Consider the following 19,032-nt stretch of genomic DNA (forward strand, 5'->3'; position numbering starts at 1 on the left):
AGCTGTTAAATGCTCCGCTGTGTTTACCTAGCCTGGTTCCAGAATTTCCACTCACATCTCAGACAATTGATGTATAAAGAGAACTGGATGCAGTGTTTGAGGAGGGGCCCTATTCATTCCTATGAAAGTTGCCCTGTGACACACAACGCCAAAAAAGCTTGACTTCCGGGGTATAAAATTTCCTGGATCTTTCACATTGTTGGGCCTATAGAGCAAGTGCACTACAGACTGTGGCCAGCCGAGCAGCTTACTTCTACTGGCCAGGTGGCTAACTCAATGTTAAGCGTTCTGCTGACTTGAATGGGGATAAAATGGTTAAATCGCATAGCCCTTCTAGATTTTTAAAATGCAATAGGACCAAATGGATCAAATCCAGATAATAAGATTAGTCATTTTGCGGGTATTGTGACAATCAAATAAATGAATCCACTGATTTGTAGATGTCTTTTTCACTATGTAAGTCTATGGGGGAAAGCTTTTTTGGGTCCAATGGCATCACTTAGCAGACCAAGATGTAATTCTTCTATTTGGCCACTACGAAAATTGCCATCAAAGTCTTGCATACTTCCTGAGGGCCTGTCTTAGACCAGTTCAATAGTTCAGAAAGTTCTGTTTCTTCCAGTTAGAGAAAAAGAGCCAAAACTTTAAGACATAATTACGAGAAAAACTGTCAAGTAACTGATCCCAACAGCCTTTACTACAGCTTTGGTGTCAACTGAAAGTGAGGATAGTGTGATAGATTTGTCACCCACCAATGACTTGTTAGGGCAAAACAGAACACAAAAATCCCCTTTCCCAAAAAGACATGGGCTAACATGAACACCTCCTCTCCAGCTAAAACATAAACGCAGTGTGCAGGCTAATGTTTACCAGCTTGTGGCTAACCTTTTTTTGCCTACAATTTTGTGCTGGGCAGGTAGTACACAGTGGGGTTTTCTCTAAAAACCACTGCCTGCCGGTGAAAAGGGGTTGATGCAAGCAGATCTAGCAGCAAAACAATGGGCTAAAAGAGGACTAAAAGCTCTGTAGCGAAGAACTGCAAAGTTGGGTTAGATTTTCTGTGAGTTTCTCTCTTCAAGCAACCCCTTTCACACTGCACACAGTAATTTGATCAATTGTTAATATAAGATACATTGATTAGTGCAGCTTTAAATGAGTATTGAGTCTTAAAACTAAAACTGAATCAGACCAAAATTACATCTTGAGGGAGACATTTATTGCAAAGTAGGTAGAAGTTATGTCAGTAAGAGTGTATATATTTCAGCATGGTGTAAATCTGCAGGCAGTTGGTGTGCCAGTAATGCCCAAAATATTACTACAGAGTCATATTGAACGATTGTAGTCTTGAGTGTGGCCTGCAGAGAAAATGACTTCTAATAATGCCTTATTATGCTGATTGAGTGCACCGTACTGGCTGAACCTGTCACAGATATTTGGATGAAATTCACGTCCCTGCTTAGAGATGGTAATGAAGGTGTTGCCGTCCTCTGCAGGTCTCCAGCACCGCCACCTTGGAGGGCAAAGGTCAGCTGAAGTTCACCTCGGGCAAGTGGAGCCCCCACCACAATTGCAGCCAGCTTGCCACAGCGAATGACACGGCCATACGAGGCTGGGACCTTCGCACCATGAGGTGAGCGCTGCTCTCTTGGGCTGGTTTGAAAAACAATTTTTCAATACAGTTTGCAAACACAGTTTTAGTTTTTTTTATTTCATGTCTGAGCCATTTCTCCAAATCCTGACATTGATACTTTAAATGGCCATATGCTTTCTTTAATTTTATAAAGACCTCTCCTCCTGTGTCACTGTATTGATATTTTTTGTGGAAATTTGAGGAAGTACAGATACTTGAGCCGATAAAACCACATATGTTCAATAATTCTATGGCTGACAATAAGCCAGTGCCAGGAAGAAGACTTTGAAAGCAATGCTTTGGTAGCACTGAGGATTGAAATTTTAAAAGGAGTAACATGAGGCATGTTTTCTGTAAGCTTTGCCACTCAGTATTAAGGCACTTTTTTTACATGGCAAATTTCAACATGCACCTGACTTAAAACCAGACGGATGTTTTCCAACAGCCTGCATTTAAATCTGACAGAAGTGAGTCATGTAAGAGTCATGTAAGTGAAACTCTCAGAGCTTAATAATTTCAGCGTGTGTTTACATGTAATTACAAGATATTCCAGTGCAGCATACAGAAATATGCATCTAATTTGACTTATCATGCTGAATTAAAGTATTGCAGATGTGTTTTGCCACTGTCCCTCCAATAGATATCATTACTGCACATGTATTGCAAACGCTTAAGAAAAACCCAATATATCCAGCCACTGAAAACCTCTGTCATTTATCTATCTATCTAGGTGAATCGAGTACTTTTTGGTACTGACCAAAATGTTTTGTTTGCTTCTTATTCATTAATTAAAAGCTATACTAACATTATTTCATCAACAATGTTGGACCATATCCAGGCATTAATTGATGAATTAAATGTCAGTGTTATGAGGGACTGATGCACATGTTGCATTATTTTCTCCTCAAAACAATTTCAAGCTTCTAACATGTACACTGATAAAAGCACAACACTCATCATCAACATTCACTGCCTGGCTGATCTGCTCCCACGAAAGGGTTTTTCTGTCTTTGTTGTGATAGTTTTATACAGCCTAGATAGACAGTAGCTTAAGGAGTTGCAATGACATTGCCAACGCCTTCCTGAAAAGTTGACATATTTTCAACAAGAAATGCTAGGAGCAGCCACACGAAAAAACTGGAGCTCAGTTAAAAAAAAGATGCCGTCCCTCAAAACAAACAAAAAAAAAAAGCGTTATGTGCTATGTGGACACAGGACCTTAGGTTTTCTTCCCCAGCTTAAGACAACAACAGCATGGTAACAAAACATAGCTTGTCTTAAAATAAGTAAGCTTGTTACTAATGTAATGAATAGCAAACATCGTTGCTATTAAAACAACTCCATTGACTATTGTTTTCACATGGACACAAACAGCGGTCTCCCACTTGAAAGTCCGAGGTTTGTTTCCTGTGGGAACTATTTTTTTTTCCTACCAAACTCAACCCTACCATCATATCACCGCACAGAGGAAAGCATGCATCTTCTGCTCAGGTTCCCAGTAACTGCGCTCAGTCTTGAGCCAATTTTTCCCAGTGGTCTCTTGCAGTATTGCAGCAAAAAAATCCCCTGCAGCCCAAATAGCATTTTCCCCATTGTGAAAGAGACATTTGTAAGACTCTTGACACAACACTGCAAACTAGGTAAATTATGACTCTTTCTGTCTTTTTATGTCATTTTTGATCCATGAAAGTTTTATATTTGTGAAACAATTTAAAACTCTGACATTATCACAATGTAAAGTCTATGAACTGGGCAAGACAACCAGGAGAAACACTTCCTGTGCATATTCGGTGGGCTGCATACCACGAAAGTAAAGCCAGAAGATAGACTTTTTTGGCATATACACCAGGAGAGCAACCCCAATGGAATGAATAGGCACCATCTTGGCATCCAGTATTCAGTCCAGTATTACAAATCTATGCTACTGCTAGGCCGAACACCCACGCTGTCACAAGCATGAGCCTCTCTCTAATCCATGAGTACGTAGACGAACAGACACTTAAACTTACTTAGACTTAATCAATATACTGTTGATGCCTGACATTGATAAAAACCTATAGCTTTTATCTTTAGTTTGAACGTGTAAAGGTACATGGGCTGGATCTGGTGACAGGATAGACAGCTGGTATTAAATATATTTCAGATCCTTACGTCACTTATTCTTTGATATTCCCTCACTTAGATAATATTGTTAAAAAATTATGCTGTATTTAATTAAAGTACAGTCATTTTGAAGCTGCATTGTGTCAGGCAAAATTAAACAGTGATGCATTTCGAAGGTTTGGCTTGTTGAATAGAAAAAAAGAAAAAAAAATCCTTTCATAATTTTCATATTCTTCAGTGCCGTGAGATAAAAGTCAGGTATCCTACTGGCATAAATTACAAATGATACTCAGCCCTGACTATGACCCACAGTAAATCTTTATTTACCACATTTACTTCTTTTAAGAATAATACTATCAACACTGCAGTTTTGCTTGGTTATAATTTAAGCAGCAAAATTAAAGACAGCAAGAAAAAAAAGAACAAAGCTGCACATTGCTACGGCTTTGATCCAAATTCTGAGTTCTGTTTTTGTCCAGAAAAATATGTGAAATGTGCATTCAGGAGTGTGTGTCTGTCTGGCATGATGTTCTCTGTGGAGACGCTGGGACTGACTGGCAGAGGGAATCTCTGTGAATTTCCTCTTGTCTTTTTATGACACGTTTTCTTTGCCTGTAGTTGTTGATGAATCTAATGAAGTGTAAGCTTCTCCTCAGCTCATGATAAAGTGCGAAATGTTCCTGCTTGACATGGAGCATGTGTACTACCACACATTAACCTTGTAACTGCAGGTTATCAGCGACCCACCTCACAACCTCTAGCTGCGTGTGTGTGCATGTGATGCATTGTGTGTGTGCTTTGTTTGTGTCTGCTGTGTTTCTGAGGTATGTGATGAGTGAGGTCAGCTGGCGTGTACGTGTGGGCTCTGCTAGAGGAATAATAATCACCCGGCTATCCATCGCAATGATAACGGCAACACGGCGAAGAGATTGAGAGGTGTGTCGGGTGAAGGAGAGAGAGAGACGGGGGGAGAGAGAATATATTTACAAGATGTGTATCACAGACCCAGATAAGATAGTTGAATCATTGATATCGCTCGCCGTCAGCCCCATAACAAATTATAGAGTTCCTGCACGCTCCATTTTGGCCGTTCTCCTCCCGCTGTGCTATTTTGAAAGATGCAACAGTGCTGATTTGGCCGTCGGCACAAAGGGAAGGAGGGGGCGGCAGCACAGGGCTTGTTAGCAGAGACCACAGTCTCATCTCTGATATCACAGTGCACTGAAAGATACCTTTGTGCATTATTTTATACAGATTTCCCTAAAATTAAACTGTTATCTTTGACAGCTTTGAGATCTAAAATTTCAAATAAAGTTTTGTGGGGTTTAACCATTTTTTTTTTTTAAATGACTGGTCCATTACTAGGTCACTGCTAGTTACAGAGTAGCTTTCAATTTAGCTTCGCCAAAAAAACAACAACTAGATTTTACTTTCATATGGACATTAATTAATTAAGAAATAACTTAATGTATAGAAAAACAGAACTGATATTTCTGCATGTAAGTGGTTGTTGTTAGCCGTATTTTTCTCTTTTTATTTACAGTAAAAAATTAATAGATACCAATACCATCATTATTAATTTACCATTTTTAAACATAAGTGTACAAGGTGCTGTACAGATATAAAAAGCAAAAAAAGACAAAAATATTAAAACACAGGTGAATGTCAAATACATAAGAAAGATATACACAAGTAAAATATATAAAGCTAAAACAGTGAGTCAAATAATCTATTAGTTTATAGAAAAATAATCTGTATCAGTTTTGATAATTTTGTTTTGCTTTTTGGAGGCTGGATGCTTTTCTTTGTTTTCTGTGAAAATAAACTGAACTTGTTTGGGTTTCGAATTGCTGGTCAGACAAAGCAAGCAATTTTAACGTCAACCTGCCTTATGGGAGGTTTTGATATTTTTTTATATTTCATAGTTCAATCTATTGATTGAGTCATTGATAAGAACAAACAACTGTCAGTTTACCTGAAAGACTGAATCCATTGGAGCAATTGACTGAATGAATCCCTGTCGCTTCTTGACTTCTCCAATCCAGGGTTTTATTTAGGCCCTGTTTACACGTATCCACATATTTTTGAAAGCGGATATTTGTCACCATGACCTTCATATTACAACATACTGTATCTCTGTCCACACTAAAACACAAAAACGACTGTAAATACTAGTTTGTGTTAGCTGTCTTCCGTAGTCCCCCCTTATCACAACACCAGTAAAGTTTGCAGGCTATTACCTTTTTCAGAACACCTATTGATGATCTCATCACTGTTGAGTTCCCTTCAATATGACGAAGGAGCTCACACAAAGATTTGAGTGATGAATATGTGAGAGTCTTACTTTTACACCTCATCAACAACAATCCCTTTGTCAGAATTGTTCCACCATCTGCTGGTTCGACCAGGTCTGATCCATTTCTGGTGGACTTTAAACCGCAGATGATGAGATGGGCCAGATAACACTGGGAGCAGCAGACAGCTCCGTTCGTCCATGAAGGTGTGCAGCAATACCAAGTTTAAGTGGAAAGTAGTTGTAAGTCCAAGCAGTAATAACAAAACGTACACAAACCCGTAAGTTAGTCTGCTGTTGTTATTGTTCCTGGTGCATGCTCATTACACATTGCAACAATAGACATGCACAGACTGAGGAGATGACATCATCATTTCCCAAACATTCTGTATTACACATTCAAATACATACAAAATAACCAAAGTTTTAAAAAACCTCCACCTCAGAAATGTCCAAAAATGCATGTTTTAGGAGACGTGAAACCACTTTGTGTTCAGACAGGAGGCCAAAACTATTGGAAAATATCTGTTTTGTAAAAATAACTGTATCAGTGTAGACGGGCCTTAGACAGACAGTCAGCAACCAAGGGCATGGTGTGTGTGTGTGTTCATGGGTGTACATCCATGCACAAGTGTGAAGTGGTTGCGAGTGGAAAGCTTGCAAGTGTGAATGAGCGTTGAGTCACGTTTTTGTGTGTGTGTGTGTGTGTGTGTGTGTGTGTGTGTGTGTGTCTGTTTGAGTAAGTGACTTGCATGTGACAAGCGACTGTGTGCTCGCCTGTGTTTGCTCTTTGCTATGTGTACCTTTCTGCTTTTCTGTGCGTGCAGTGTTGTGTGCTCATGCCTCTACATAAATGTGGTGTGTGTGTGTGTGTGAGTGAGTGAGTGAATGTGTGTGTGTGTCCAGTTGGTGTGGCAGCTGTGTGATGGCAGCCTCTCAGCACGCTCCACTGCCTCCTCAGACGACCTCTGAGGTGTCCCCTCACACCCACACACACACACACACACACACACACACACACACACAAACGCACACTCTTGTCTCTCTTCTTCCACCCCACATTCCCAGGGCTCATCACTATGGATGTATTATTAGAACTGGATACAGCGCAGCCACTCAGCCTTGCTTTCAATCTGTCCCAGTGGCCACTCTTTGGATTCCAACAAAAAAATCTCCCACGGCCCAAAAGCATTTTCCCAGTAACCACCATTGTATAAGACACATCTGTAAAACTGTTACCAGGACACCTCTGGTTTTAAACATAGATAGATAGATAGTGGTCAATTATCACTCTTTGTATTGTATATTTTTAAACCATCTGGGTTTCATCTTTGTAAAACTTTTATTATGCCCGGAAAAGTCTCTTTTTTTCTGAATGATGTCACCACCAGCGGTTGCATTAGCTTTTTTTGTTGACATCATTTTGATCCATTCTGACGGATTCTTTACAATCCGTTGAAAAAAAACTGAATCCTCTATTATTACCTGTCATTTTATATTAATTTTTCAATAATAAAAAGACATATTTAAAAGCAATTGATTTTCATTCATTTATTTTTCATTTTTTAAACAATTAATATACAGAACAAGCTTATAGATAATACATTTATAGAGTGTAGTGCTATTTGTTTCAGCACGAGTGCAGCTATGGTGCTTACCAGATTTTCGCCACCTGGGGGCGCAATTGAGTCATTTAAAATAAAAAAACGACCATAGGACAACAGCGTGACAGTAACACGTTGTTTCTTTTATTCCTTACTAATGAATTTGCAGGTTTAGTTTACTCAATCAGTGCAAACAAGGGTTGCCTCCTTCGTCTGGCTCAAAGCCAAAGTGTTGCCATGTTGGCGCATTCTTTGATTTCTTCAAGACTAAATTGTCCGCCATTATCGACTCCCCGTCACTGTTAAACAAACTCCAGGCTACAGTAGAGGCTTCGGCGCATGCGCACTCGCACCCCCTAGCTCAGTCCCCGCCCCACCCCCACCCCTCTCTCTCCTGCTCGCTGTGCACTTGGCGAAGAGGCAGACAGGTGCTCACAGACTCGGGCGTACTATAAGCGGAGCGGACTCCGGGAGGAATGTCCGCAGTCATAGGGCTTCCATAGTCGAGCGCACTTCCGCGTTGTAGTTTCCTGTAAAAATGTCCGTGAAAAATCCCCGCGATGTGAAAAGTACATGCCGAGCAGCCTTTTGTGTGACACTGGTGCGTGGAGCGGAGTCCGCGCGGTCGTAAAATCTGAGCTTTGCGCACACAGGGCTTGCGGATGTCCGCTTTTAGTCCGGGCGCGTACGTTCCGCGGTCTGGTCGGTCTCAAAAAAAAAAAAAAAACCCGGTCGAAGACGGAGTACCGAACCGAATTGGTATTACCGAGAACCGACCCAACCCTAGTTCCTACAGTGGCTAGTTTACGTACATTAGCTATTACTATAAAATGAAAGGATATTTTGCTGCCTTTTCATCTTAACTAGTTAACAATTAGCAGCCTCAGCCCAAGAAAAAATTATTTAAGTGATTGTGCTGCTCAAAGACCACCACTGGCAGCTACCGGCAACTTCTATGGTGGAATGTTTTCTTGCGTGTTACTTAGTGCATGAGTTTACATCATTCCATTGACACGTCAATATAAACACTCAGCTGCCATGACATTTTCCAATGGCATATAGCAATATGGCTTACCAATGCGATGGTTTAAACCAGTTTGACAATGTGGTTATGCACTTGAGATCAAAGACAAGACAATAGCTAATTAGTATGCGCATGGCACCAACTGGACAGGAGTGTGAATTGAGTTGCAATAGATCACCCTCAGTGTTCTAATCTCACAAAATGACAAATGGCTTTTAGATTTTCCATCATACTTAAAACAGAAGATGTTCGATTAACGCAACCTCTGATCACCGCTGTCTATTGAGTATGGCACTGTGTGCGTTCATGATGTGTTTCAGGAACAAGACAAGTAATTAGACAAGTAATCACTGGATTCACGAATATGACACTGTGGGCAACTTTTTGTACCTACCCCCTAACACTTTTCCTCATGGTATTATTCAGTGGAAGCTAAACATTTTTTGGTGTGTGTACCATGCAAGTAATTCTCATTGGACCAAACAGACACCATCTTTGGATCTGGTATCCAGTTCTAATAATACATCCATGCTCGTCACCCACTCTGCCAACCCAATCACTGCTGCCCTATTCTGAAATAAGGACAGGGAGAACAGCCCAGCCATAGCAGCCACCTCTAGTTAGTCATCTAACACCCTGGAGAAGAGCGCGGTATCTACAGCACCCCGTCTCTCAGACACACAGTGTTTAAAAAAAAATACAAAGATAACACTGCTTATAAAACATATATGGATCCTGTTCTAGTTTGTACTGATGTAAAATGCAGCATTATGTAAATTATGGAATACTCTGCTCCGATATTGGGGACAGAAGCGTTTAATGGAAAATCCTGACACATTTTCACTTTTTCTCAGCCTGTCTTTTTCATTGTACCTTTGCTTTTACATTATTCAGAAGCTAATCCCTGTTGTACAGGGCTGCTGTTGTGATTGTAAGGCAAGGTCTTTTTCCTTAATGCATGTTTTAAAGGTCATATTTCACTTATGCCATAGGTCGTCAGAGGGTGCGTGGCAGCATTTTGAAGAGTTTCCTTGATGAAAAACACCTGTAAAAAGTTGACATTTCTATAAGGCATGTGTTGGCTGTAACAAATATGAAAGTATTACACAGTACTGATTAAATACACAACAGACTGATGAAAATAAAGTGATGAAACCTCAGAGTTTCCAATTGGGAGAAATGATTGAGGTTTGTAACATAATCAAATGCATTAAGACACAATACAAATAAAAAGATGATTTACTGTTTAATAAAACACACTTACTTGATTTCATACATTCATACATACAATTATATGTTTATTACTGAGCTCATACTGTGGTTAAAGGCGGTGTTGTAATGGACTGCATGATATTATACATGAGGGGGGCAGAGTATTAGAAACACCTCTCAAATTATTCCAGTCCAGCACAACACCATCACAAATGGATATTTTGTGGTACAATATATATAACTTTCCTGCATTAGAATGTCTGAAAGCTACTAGACCAATGTTCCATAATCCCTAAGGTTTCCAACAATGTTCAAACCCAGAGAAATATGTAATTATAATCATGGTCACGATCCATGTCATTTGGTCTCTGTTGCCTGTCAGTGGCGTTATGCATTGTGCAAGCATCAGAGTTGTGTGTCTGCCAGAATCTGTCATTATTTAGAGTTTTATCTAGTTTTAAGCCACATTTTTACTATACACATTTTAGATCTTGGTCTGTTTTAACTACGTGTTTTAACCGGATGAAAGATTTCAGTCATCAGACATCTGGATCATAAATTATCAAAGAAACAAGCTGTGCAAACATCAGCAGCAGCTCAGCTCTGACCCCTGCCTTGTCGAACAGCATTGGAGAAACATTGATTTCATGTGAAACAGCTTTTTTTTCAGTATTTTTACCTGTTAAAATCACCACATCCATTTTGTTTTCGAGAGGAGGAGACCTCTGCAGATAATTTGGCTTCTGTTAAAAACCTTAACGTCTGGATTTTAAATTGGAGAGAAAGATGGTGAGCACATGTTAGCAGGAGCTGGGCCAACAGCCCCTCCATGACAAGCCAGACAACGTCAAAGAAAGACTGATTTGTAATGTGAAACTGCTTTATTCAGGTTTTTTACTGGCTTCAGTCACCTGGTTAATTTGTTTTGGAGAGGAAGAGACCTCTGTGGAGAATTTTGCTCCTGGTGAAAACCTCCTGAACAATGAACACTGAATAAAAAAATAACAACAATAATAATAATAATTTGGATTTAAATAGCACCTTTCAATGTACCCAAGGCCACTTTCAAGAGTCAGAGAAGAATTAGAACAAGAATGGAAATAAAATAATAAGCATTGATTGTTGGAGATGAGTAAGCTAGAGGCCATAAGACTTGGTGAGCAAGTGGGTTTTCAGCAGTTTTTTGTAAATGTCCAGAGATGGGACTATGCAGATCTCTGCTGGGAGAGAGTTCCAGAGGATGGGGGCTGCCAAACTGAAGGCTCTGTCATCAAAAGTTCGCAGGCTGATGTGGGGGGTGGAGAGCAGACCCATGTCTGACGACCATAGGTTCCGGCACAAGGCATAGGGGTGAGGGAGATCACACAGATACTGGGGGGCAAAACCGTGGCAGGATTTGTAGGTGGGAGAAGGAGTTTGTACTGGATGCGGGATTTGACTGGAAGCCAGTGAGGTTGGATGAGGGTGGGGGTGATGTGCTGCCAGGGCTTGGTACAGGTGAGAACCCCCGCAGCTGAGGAATCCTAACCTTGAGAAGCCGACTGCAATGACGGCATTGCTCCATCTTTTGCTTTTGTTTTGACTGAGAAACCCCTGGTGGCAGAAAATGACGTTTTAATCAACAGCTCTATAACAGTTGACTTTAAAAATTGCCACCAGCAGTGTTTTTTGGCTAATTACAAGAAAGGGCTTGAAATCAGTGATTGCTAAAGAACCATGCCGGTCCGATACAACGATCATAGCCTGGAAGACACAAAATGTCAATCATAGTTTAGACTATACATGCAAGCATGGATACATCAGCATAATGTATATGTGTACTATAGTAACAATCCTGTCAGTAACTTCAAAATGTCTTTGTAGGAAATTATGAAAAAACAGTGTTGTGTTAGTGTGTGTGGAACCAACTGCGTGTCATTCCTGGCACGCTGGGGTGCTTTGAGCCTTTGAATAATATTAGGCTAGCTAACAGGCATGTAGTACTAGCCACTGGGCATAAAGCTGTGTGTGTGTGTGTGTGTGTGTGTGTGTGTGTGTGTGTGTGTGTGTGTGTGTGTGTGAGAGAGAGAGAGAGAGACAGAGAGAGAGAGAGAGAGAGAGAGAGAGAGAGAGAGAGACATGCCTGTCACTGGAGATGTTCTTCCATTGCATCTCCCCTGAATTCCCTCTTGGATCGACAGTCCACAGTAAGGGGCAACACACACAAACACACGTACACACACACACGTACACACACACACACACACACACACACACACACACACACAGAGCTGTGTAATAGCTGTCAGGCTTGCGGCCATACCATGCACTGCAGGGTGCATACTGAAAAGCAGTGCAGTGCTGCAGTGAAGCATGGACTCTCTACACCTCCCCTGTGGTGTGTATGTGTGCATGTGTGAGTGTGAGCAAGAGAGAGGCTGACAGAGAGTGAGCAAGAAAAGGAGAGCTGGAGCACAATGAGCAGATATGGAAGGAAAGAGAGAGAGAGAGAGAGAGAGAGAGAGGGAGAGAGCGTAAAAGGAGGTGAAATGATTGATAGTGGTGCTATTTGCTCCTTCACAGTGCAGGTTAAAAGCCAGCTGTCTGTTGGTACAAAGACAAGTACCAGACAGCATCAAGACTCGTCATCCAGACAGTGTGGTTCACACTGCACGCCTCCCGACCAAAATCAGCTTTTTCATTCCACCTGTTCAACAGATTTGGCAGTGCTTCGGCGTGCCATAATGATAGGGTACCCAAGGTAAACCATTATTCAAAAGACTTTTCCATCATATTTTATTCACATATTCAAATATAGCACCATTATGCAAAAAAGCGTTGCCTATTAGGAGTATCATATATCGGACTCTAATACATGCCATTATGCAAAAGGACGTCAGCTGCATTTGAAATAGTGGTATTCCATATGCCGCTGTCGATTTGAGGGTGACCTCTTGAACCCAGCTACTGTCAAATCGATCATCTGTAACCTTTTCATGCGCTCCAAGTCCTCCCCTCCTCAGTAGACATGAACCAGACATCATACTGTAACTCTCATAATGGTGTATTCATGACCTTATGCAAACCTTGAAATTTAAGAATAAAAATACCTTTTAGATTTGTATTATCAGCCCACAACCTCTCTTAGCTACAGTTTCTACGCCTGTCAAGCTTTCCATTCTTGCACAGCTCACATGCAGTTTACAACGAAAATTGCAGCAGATTTACCACTCAAGATTCTTGAGGTAGACAAAAGCAGGCTTCTTATTTCATCGGTCTGCTATACTTAATATTGTGCTAAAACACTAAGGCTAAAACAAATTAACCTTACAGTAAAAAAGGCTTTTAGGATGAATACTAACATGTAAAGTTAGCTAGGGTTGCTAGAATATAAATTTCCTGAAATTCCATAAAGTCTTCCAACCCATACGACCACATAAGTTGTATGTTCATAGCTCTGAGCAGGACCCATTGGAGTGTTTACTAAACTACCTCTCCTACCAGTGGACTATAGATTAGCTTGTATGACTGGTAATGGTCACAGTTTTAAACACATGGGTAACTTTATATAATGAGCGAAGTTACACAAAAACTTTTAGGTAACAAAACTCTTTGATTAGGTTTAGAAAGAGAATCATGGTTTGGCTTAAAATGAATACCTTTGCTGGGGCGCCCAGTAGCTCAGTGGGTTGATTTCATTGCCACAGCGGCCGTGGGATGGACTCAAGCCTGCGGCCCCTTGCTGCATGTTACACGCACCCCCGCCCCCCAACACTTAATACTGTCCTATAGATTATAACCAAGCCCAAAAAAATAAATAAACGTGAAGACACTTCTGAAATATGTCACTAACTATAACTCTAGATTGACTTTTGGTTTTACATAGGGCACGACCAATCTACCTCCTCTCTCTCCCACTCTAAGCAGACTTTCTCACTCTTTGTACTACATCGCCTGACTTCCTTCTTTGCTCCTGTAATAATTATCATGGCCACTAGAAGTTGCCATTGAACAAAAAACAAATACAGGTCATAATTTTTGCTTGTAAAAAGACTCTATCCAGGCACCCAGGAATTGTGCCAAACTTTGAAGCCAATTTTCGTAGTGGCCAAACAGTGGATTTACAACTTCCTGGTTCGTCATGTTATGCCCTGCAGCCCAAAAAGACCATTTCCCATTGACTAACGTAGTGAAAGAGACCTCTGTAAATCAGTGGATACATTTTCAGGGTATAATCTATTTGTTCCGATAACATTTGGAAAGTCTAGAAGAGACACAGGATTTAATTATTTTATTTCCATTCAAGTTAACAAAGCACCACACTGGAAGGAGCTGGCTGGTGGAAGTCTTTGGTGCACCCCTGCTCTATGAGCTGCACAGTGCAAGCAGTGCCCGATCATACGGGTAATTTTATATGTGGAAGTTGAACCATTTTGGCTTCATACACCACTGAGCATCTCTTATGAACGATTCAAGCCCTGCCGCCAATGCTGAGTCCAGGTCTCTTTATACATCCATGGCTCTATCTGGTCTTATTTTGGAGGACAGTCTGACAAATCCAGTGAAGAGCAGGACAGACTCGCTAACGTTAGCTTAAGCTCTGATAGTAGCATTCAAGACTGACTCCTATACAGTGGATGTGCTAGTTGTGAATGGGGCTTTTTTAAAATTGTAACCCCATAAGCTAATGCAGTAAATTAATTCTTGGCCTCTGAAGTTTTCTGCAGCTCAAACTTGAGCAGATAAACTTTCTGTTTAATCCGTTATTTACACTTTTGCTCTCTTTAAGGTCTTGGAAAGGCAAAAAAAAGACTACTCTTAAAACTCTTACATTAATAGCCCCATACACACCACTGTAATGTATGGAGAAACGTCATGTCTGTCAGACCTGCCGTGTATATTTTCAGTTGCTAAGCTATGATTGGACAATAGCTGCTTGGTTTAGCGAATGGTCAATTCAAAATAATTATTAGATGATGATGTACGGCATTGAGATATAATGACATTTTATGCAGTATTATTGACAAGCACTGAATTTAGATATCTTTAATTATAGCTGAATGAAGTGTAGGAGGTGTAAAATTATTTTTTGGACATTTGCACTTAGTCATTTGAGAAATTAGTTTTTCTCTTGTCGACTTTTGTATGCACTTCATGCTAACCATCAAGATCCCCCCTATCATTTAGGCTGCTTGATGTAATGATCCCTTACTTTTATGCATGGGCAGACTCTCCCCCTCTCTTCCCCCCTGTCTCCTCCTCTCCCTCCCTCTACCTGCCTCTCTTTCTCCCATCTTTCTTTCTTTGCCAGCTCCATCTCAAAGCCAGGCTTTAATTTTGATCAGCGATGAAATGATTGCTCTCCTCTTTCGATTTTTCTTTTCTCCCCCTCCCGCCCCACAGCAGTTGTCATAGAAACAGAGGTGTGTGTGTGTGTGTGTGTGTGTGTGTGTGTGTGTGTGTGACTGTGAGCGTCTGTGTTCCAGTCGATCCCCTCAGCAGAGAGATTTATCACCCAGACTAAGCCAGGAGGGTGTGTGTGAATGATTTTCTGTGTGTGTGTGTGTGTGTGTGTGTGTGTGTGTGATGGCCAAATGTGTGCTTGTCTGTCTACCTTTGTAGCTTCCCTCTTACACACCTATATCTTCCTCTGTATTTACACACATAACAGTATTTTAGGCAGTGTGTTTTCCCAGTTTTATGTTTTTATCTGTGTGCGCCTAACAGTGTGTGTAATAGGTCCCCTGTCCCCTCATCAACCCCCCATCACACACACTCACACACTCTCAGCCTAGCTGCCTGGATGACTTGAGATTGAGTGTGTTTGGTGGCTTAGGCCGGCCACAACTCTAATCCTCTGCACTCTTACAAACACAAACACACACTCGCGCACATACAAAAAGTCCCAGGTCTCTCCACTATTAGCCTGGGCCAAGGGAGTGTATGCGTGAGTATGTGTGTCTGTGTGTGTGCGTGCGTGGAGGGGATTGCTCAGAGACACCAGAGAGGGAGAGAGCGAAACTAACCCAATTTCCTGCTCCATTTCCTTTTCACGCGGCGGGCGCGTCCCATTCCACGGCGGGCCGGGTTGAACACCAGCCACCCTACAGCCCGGGGTCACGCCTTTTACCTCAGAGTCACACACAGGAGAGGGGGGGGAGCACTGTAAATAAATCATGTGCTCAAGATTACACATGAAATTGCTATTTTGAGTGAAACTGAAGTTCACCAAAAGTCACAATTTGACCTACGTTCCTTTAAACCAAGTTCCATAAATGTAAAGAATGAATACATATTTCATAAATCTGTTAAAGGAGCTGTAGCTATACAACATTAGGACCATAAATATAGCATATATACAGTACAGGCCAAAAGTTTGGACACACCTTCTCATTCAATGCGTTTTCTTTATTTTCATGACTATTTACATTGTAGATTCTCACTGAAGGCATCAAAACTATGAATGAACACATGTGGAGTTATGTACTTAACAAAGAAAGGTGAAATAACTGAAAACATGTTTTATATTCTAGTTTCTTCAAAATAGCCACCCTTTGCTCTGATTACTGCTTTGCACACTCTTGGCATTCTCTCCATGAGCTTCAAGAGGTAGTCACCTGAAATGGTTTCCACTTCCACTTCAGGTGTGCCTTATCAGGGTTAATTAGTGGAATTTCTTGCTTTATCAATGGGGTTGGGACCATCAGTTGTGTTGTGCAGAAGTCAGGTTAATACACAGCTGACAGCCCTATTGGACAACTGTTAAAATTCATATTATGGCAAGAACCAATCAGCTAACTAAAGAAAAACGAGTGGCCATCATTACTTTAAGAAATGAAGGTCAGTCAGTCCGGAAAATTGCAAAAACTTTAAATGTGTCCCCAAGTGGAGTCGCAAAAACCATCAAGCGCTACAACGAAACTGGCACACATGAGGACCGACCCAGGAAAGGAAGACCAAGAGTCACCTCTGCTTCTGAGGATAAGTTCATCAGTTCTCAGTCACCAGCCTCAGAAATGGCAAGTTAACAGCAGCTCAGATCAGAGACCAGATGAATGCCACACAGAGTTCTAGCAGCAGACCCATCTCTAGAACAACTGTTAAGAGGAGACTGCGCCAATCAGGCCTTCATGGTCAAATAGCTGCTTGGAAACCACTGCTAAGGAGAGGCAACAAGCAGAAGAGATTTGTTTGGGCCAAGAAACACAAGGAATGGACATTAGACCAGTGGAAATCTGTGCTTTGGTCTGATGAGTCCAAATTTGAGATCTTTGGTTCCAACCGCCGTGTCTTTGTGAGACGCAGAAAAGGTGAACGGATGGATTCCACATGCCTGGTTCCCACTGTGAAGCATGGAGGAGGAGGTGTGATGGTGTGGGGGTGTTTTGCTGGTGACACTGTTGGGGATTTATTCAAAATTGAAGGCACACTGAACCAGCATGGCTACCACAGCATCCTGCAGCGACATGCCATCCCATCCGGTTTGCGTTTAGTTGGACGATCATTTATTTTTCAACAGGACAATGACCCCAAACACACCTCCAGGCTGTGTAAGGGCTATTTGACCAAGAAGGAGAGTGATGGAGTGCTGCGGCAGATGACCTGGCCTCCACAGTCACCGGACCTGAACCCAATCGAGATGGTTTGGGGTGAGCTGGACCGCAGAGTGAAGGCAAAGGGGCCAACAAGTGCTAAACACCTCTGGGAACTCCTTCAAGACTGTTGGAAAACCATTTCAGGTGACTACCTCTTGAAGCTCATGGAGAGAATGCCAAGAGTGTGCAAAGCAGTAATCAGAGCAAAGGGTGGCTATTTTGAAGAAACTAGAATATAAAACATGTTTTCAGTTATTTCACCTTTTTTTGTTAAGTACATAACTCCACATGTGTTCATTCATAGTTTTGATGCCTTCAGTGAGAATCTACAATGTAAATAGTCATGAAAATAAAGAAAACGCATTGAATGAGAAGGTGTGTCCAAACTTTTGGCCTGTACTGTATATACCAATATTTGCTATGTAAAGATAGATAAAGTGAAGTAATGTTGTCCTGAGCAGAGAATGAATTCACACTACCTGTGTTTGTATTGTAATCTGAACTTTTCTGTTTGTTGTTGTGGTCGTTCATCTGTGAGTCAGGGTTTCTGTGGAGCCTTCATTAATCTAAAAATTAAAGCCATAAATGGAATTAAAATTTCTTATATCAAATATTCAAAAGTCTTTAAAATGCCAAGAGATGGGAATTTATTAATCTTTTTCTCTGATATTGCATTGTAAAATCTCAAAGTAATTGGTACATAATTTACCAAAAGCCTCTTGAATTAATTTCAGACACATCAGGATAGTGGAACCAAAAACATGGGGAAGTGCAAATTTAATTTTAAAAAATGGCTATTTAACCAAGATATTGCTGCCTAGTTGAAACGATACAAGTTAACACATACAGGTGTTGATTTATTTTATGCAAAAAGTTTTCCAAACTTCAATTCCCCAAGTCATGTTTTATGTTAAAATAAACATTTGGGCAAATTTATTCTTAACTTAAAATAATTGATGTTGGTTCAATTTTCATCTTCACTTTTGGTTATTGTAAAATTGGACTTAAATTTAATTCCAAGTGGCATCAAAAAAGTCTTAAAAAGTCCTAAACCTGTTAGCATTGTTAGCTGCTAGCAGCTGTTGAGAGCCATGTGTAGGCAATCCCAGACTCTGAATTACAGATATCCTCTAAGTGTCGCATACAGCTCTTTTAATACGTAGAAGGCAACTGAATGTAAACTGTAAAGCTGAATATTAGTTGGGAAATATGGATGAAATCCTTTATCACAGTTTGTATAGATTTGTGTTGCAATATTGATACATATTTTGATATACTGTAGTAACATTTTTGGGCTATTAAATGAGAAGCAGTTTCAGCTGAGATGAGTCATCACTATGTTTGTGTTGTTAAACTAACAGAAGCACACTGGTAACTCACAACTGTAGAGGGATGTTTAAGAGTGGTTCTCATAAATGACACAACCCATAAATCATCTTTTGCTAAACACAGACATCGGCTTGAAATAATTACATCATTAAAACCGATTATTTACAGCTGATATGATACGCCCCAGTGGAGTTCATCATTTTACCTGGCAGAAATGACTATCAGTGGCATCTGAAAATGAGCTTGCTAGCATTACCTGAATG

General features: G+C 40.8%; 1 protein-coding gene across 1 annotated transcript in view; it reads left to right on the forward strand.

Moving 5' to 3' along the window:
* Nucleotides 1–19,032, forward strand: part of eipr1 (EARP complex and GARP complex interacting protein 1) — an 84,609-nt gene that overhangs the window by 49,616 nt on the left and 15,961 nt on the right. The window contains exon 6 of the mRNA XM_033641933.2: nucleotides 1,494–1,630. Coding sequence (XP_033497824.1) covers nucleotides 1,494–1,630 — 137 coding nt within the window. The remainder of the gene's footprint in view (nucleotides 1–1,493; nucleotides 1,631–19,032) is intronic.

This window comes from Epinephelus lanceolatus, chromosome 15 (genome assembly GCF_041903045.1).
Source record: "Epinephelus lanceolatus isolate andai-2023 chromosome 15, ASM4190304v1, whole genome shotgun sequence".
Taxonomy (NCBI): domain Eukaryota; kingdom Metazoa; phylum Chordata; class Actinopteri; order Perciformes; family Serranidae; genus Epinephelus; species Epinephelus lanceolatus.